We start from the raw sequence: 4697 nt of genomic DNA on the forward strand, positions 1-4697 counted from the left end.
TATTGGTCTATAATTTTCTGTTTTAGTGAATTATTTTACCTAGTTTTGAGTAAAGTGCTATGTTCGCTTATAAAATGATTTCAAGAGTTTCCCATCCTTTTCTATGTTCTTGAATAATTTGTGTAGAATTGTTGTCAAATCTTCTATGAATTGTAGAATTCATAAGTAAAGTATCTGGACCCAGACTTTTTTTTTTAATTGGGAGTTTTAAAATGACTTAATTAATTTCTTCTTTTGTTATAAATCTATTCAATTTTATTACTTAAGTCTGTATTAGTTTAAGTAGTTTGTGTGTTTCAGAGAATTTGTCCATTACTTCTAGATTTCCAAATTTGTTGGAGTACAGTTCTGTTATCATTCTTTTTGTTTACGCTGGTTCTGTTGTGATGTCACCCATATAATTTCTTATTTGTGCCATTTGCATTTTATCTTTTCTTAGATTTGCCAATGGTTTGTTCATTTTATTAATCCTTTCAAAGAACCAACTTTGCTTTTCTGTTTCTGTTTCACTAATTTCTGCGCTATTATTTCTTAAGTTCTGGTGGCTGTAGGTTTGCTTTGATGCTCTTTTTCTAATCATTGGAGATGGTGGGTTAAGGTGTTAATTTTTTTTTTTTTCTTTTTTGGATGTGTATGTTTATGGCTATAAATTGTCCTTAAGCACGGCTTTTTCTGTGTCTCAAAGATTTAATGTGTTATGATTTAAATCTCATTTTTTAATTTAATTTTTTCTTTTACCCAGTAGCTTTTAAGCAGTGTGGTATCTAGTTTCTACTTACTTTAATTTTTTCCTTGATCTTCCTATTTTTTATTTCTATTTTTATAGCATTGTGATCTGAGAAGATGCTTTGTTGTAGTTCGAGGTTTTTAAGTTTATTAAGGCTTGCTTTGTGGCCTAAAATATGTTCTATTCTGGAGAATGTTTCATGTCCACTGGAAAAGAATATGTATTGTGTTCTTGAGTTTAAGTCTGTTTTTATTGTATTGTGTTCTTGAGTTTAAATTCTGTTTAAGTCAATGAGATGAAGTTAGGTGATTGTGTTGTTTAGCTCTTCTGCATCTTTGTTGAGTTTCTTTCTAGTTGCCCTATCCTTCATTGAAAATGATTGGTAAAATCTCCTACAATTATATGTGAGCCCTCATGACATAGTAGGCTACATGTTTGGCTGTTAACCATAGTATCGACAGTTAGAATCCACCAGTCACTCTGTGGGATAAAGATGAGGCTTTGTGCTTCTGTAGAGATTTATAGCCTTGGAAACCCTATACAGGGCCATTATGGGTAGGAACCAGCTGGACAGCACAGTGCAACAACCACCACAATTATTGTAGAGTTGTCTATTTCTTTCTTCAACTCTATTAGAGTTTGACTGATGTAATTTGATAATCTTTCTTTGGGAGAATGGCTATTTATTATGGTTATGTCTTCTTGTTCCATTGACCCTTTAATCATGATATACTATCCTTCTTTGTGTCTTATGCCGTTTTTCATTAATTTTTTTCCCTTGAACAAATAGAAATTTGTTTTCCAAGACTTTAGGAGGATAGAAGTTTGAATTCAGAGAACCAGTTTTTTGGAGAAAGGTCCTTGTTTCCTTTTAGTATCAATAGGCATAGCATTCATTGGAGTTCTCCTATTGTCTTGTCATCAGTTTTTCTCTAGGAACTTAAGTCTAGGTTTGGGATTTCAGGTCAGAAGGACATACGCTACCACCAGCTCTTCTTTCTTGGTGGCCAAGGATCTCTGTCTTATGCTGGTTTTTGCACGAAAGTCTGTCTTATCAGAAATTAATATTGTGATTCCAGCTTGTTTTGATTGTCATTTACTTGATATTTTTCTTCCATTCTTTGATTTTTAGTCTAATTTTGTCTTTGTGTGTAAGGTATGTCACTTGTAGATAGCACATTGAAGGATCCTGTTACCTTATCCCTTCTACTAGAGTCTGTCTCTTAAGGGGTACATTTAATCCTTTTATATTCAATGCCTTTATCAGTAGATATTAATTGAGGACTCATTTTTCTGTGTGAGTGCTTTTTAATTTTGTATGTGGCACGGCTGGTTTCTTTGCTGCACATAATTTTCTGTGCTGATTTCATTTTGCTTGTGGGTTTTCTTATACTTTTCTGTATTGCTTTTTCACAAATGTTTACTAATTTTCACAAATGTGCAATTAAGATATATTGCTAATAACTGGTGATTGGAATTTGAAGTTTGAAAACAAAGAAGAAGAATCTAATTGGAAAATATGGCCTTGATAGAAATGATGGTGAAGATCGTATGATAGAATTTTATAAGACCAATGACTTTTTCATTGCAAATACCTTTTTTTGGGTATTTGGACCTCACAACCACCACCACTTGTACTTTGGGAGTCCTGGTAGCTGCAAGGTCAGTAGTTTGTACGAACCAGTTGCTCCGTGGGGGAAAGATGAGACTTTCTGGTTCCTTAAAGATTTAAAGCTTTGGAAGTTTTATACAGAATTGATGACGCACAATTCCCCCCCACCCACACCCCTGCCACTTGTACTTTAGGAGCTCTGCTGGTATAGTGGGTTACGAGTGGAGCTGCTAACTGCAAGATTTGCAGTTTGAATCTACCATCCACTCTGTGGGAGAAAGAGGAGGCTTTTCTGCTCCTGTAAAAATTTGCAGCCTTTGAAACCCTATTTTTTTGGAGAAAGGGTCTCTCTGAGCCAGAACCAACTCCATAGTACATAACCACCACCACTTGTACTTTATGCTTCAGGGTACTCAAGTGATTCCAGTCATTTGAATACTTCTGGCTTTCCTCCAGGCCTTAAAGAAGAGTGCCTCTTATGCTTGGCACTCATTTTCTTCTTCCCCACTTCTCAGGACTGTGTTCTGTCTGCTTCCCATAGGTTTCCTTACAGCTTCCCCATCTTCTATCATAGCTTCTATCAGAATATGTTAATATTTTTCATCTTCTTTCTTAATAGTCTATAGGGCTCGGTGGGACAGAGATTTTTAACCATGTAACCATAAAGGAAAGGATCTTTAGGTATAAGCTAGACACTTAATAGTATTAACTATTTATTGTTGATATAAATGTTAATAATTCCCCACTTTTAGTGTGAGACTATTTAGGAAGTTAGTGTAAATATTTCAAATGCTAGTTGGGGCATTAATGATAACAGTTACTCACCAATGACTTAAAGCATTTATTATTTGGCAGTGTAGCAAATATTAATTCTTTTGTGGTAACCTTTTGGAATAATCATGTTTTAGCTCCTACAAGTGCTGGGAAGACTCTTGTTGCTGAATTACTTATTTTGAAACGGGTGTTGGAAATGCGGAAGAAAGCTTTATTTATTCTGCCCTTTGTCTCTGTGGCTAAGGAGAAGAAATACTATCTCCAGGTAATGTCCTCATACTAAATTTGATATAGTAAAAGGCCTACTACTGAAACCTAGGCTTTCCTCATTCTAATAGAATTATAAAGGCAAGTAAAAAAGAATTTCTTCTATCACTAGTCAACATAGCTTTAAAAGTTGACCATTTATGAAGGAAATTCTTTTTATTATTGTATTGTTGTATGTATTGTGTGTAGGATAGAGGGCCATAAAGTTAACAGGGTAATTAATGAAAATTGGGTAAAAGCTTTTAAACTTTGCCTTAGAAAGTAAACAGAATACTTCTATTAGTATATAATTGTGCAAATTAAGAATCACCATTTTAGCTAAATAGTAGCACTAAACTGAAGCATGGAGAAGAAAGAGTTCTTAAGGAAGTCTATCTCATCTTAATTGAAGTTCTTTTGGAAACATTTAGGGGATAAAGAACAGGACCTATTTGGAGCACAGAGAAAGCTCTAAGCCTGTGATGTGTTCCTACATTCAAAAAATGACTAGTAGTAAGAATTTACCTTTAAATTGTCCTCATTTGTTTCTAAGGCATTCTCACAAATACAGTGTTTCATTAAACAGAATAAGTATACTGCTTGGTTTCTGAAGTGGAAAAATGTACGTTGGAATGGAAAGATCATTGATATAGGAATTCAAGAAATTTGGGTTGTAGTTCCAGTTTTGATTCTATGTCTTCAGGACATCCTGTTTTAATATTTGTGAGGGTGTTAATCATAGCACTTTGTGTTAACTCAGTAAACACTCAGAAAAATTTTACTAAGTGAGTAACTATAAAGCTGTATGGATTTAGAAGTCTTATGAACAGCTATTTCAGAGGCTAGGCAGTTAACAAAGCTGGTCCTATGTGGTTAACATCCTCTCAGTTTAGATCCAAAGTAACAAAATGGTGAAAGGATCCTTTTGATTAGGAAGGTATACTAAAAGTTGCGCTTAAAAACTTTAACATCATAGTTCTACTGCATTTGACTTTTTAAAGCAGGGGCGGGGAACTTTTTTCTGTGAAAACTTATTAACATTATTCACAGGCCATACAAAATCATCAACTTAAAAATTAGTCTGGGAGTTCCAGTATGGCAGGACAGCCAGGGAAGTAAGGTAGGGACGGGCTCCAGTGAAAAACGAGTGGGATCTCACGAAGGAAACGTTCATATACCAGTCCCATGGCTTTTAAACTATCATAAAGTCTCCTGAACTCACATTTTTGAGAAATCGTGCTACTAAGGATAAAAGAAAGGCGCGTAATTTGGGACTCTTGGGTCGCTCATGCGACTGCAGAGTTTAGAGGGCAGGGCCAGGGCCAGAACGTTCGGAAA

The 4697-nt window shown here is 34.9% G+C and overlaps 1 protein-coding gene across 1 annotated transcript in view; it reads left to right on the top strand.

Annotated features, from left to right (window-relative positions):
- Positions 1–4697, top strand: part of POLQ (polymerase (DNA directed), theta) — a 178955-nt gene that overhangs the window by 9296 nt on the left and 164962 nt on the right. The window contains exon 3 of the mRNA XM_006864198.1: positions 3248–3378. Coding sequence (XP_006864260.1) covers positions 3248–3378 — 131 coding nt within the window. The remainder of the gene's footprint in view (positions 1–3247; positions 3379–4697) is intronic.

The sequence above is a fragment of the Chrysochloris asiatica genome, unplaced genomic scaffold, assembly GCF_000296735.1.
Source record: "Chrysochloris asiatica unplaced genomic scaffold, ChrAsi1.0 scaffold00061, whole genome shotgun sequence".
In the NCBI taxonomy this organism is placed as follows: Eukaryota; Metazoa; Chordata; class Mammalia; order Afrosoricida; family Chrysochloridae; genus Chrysochloris; species Chrysochloris asiatica.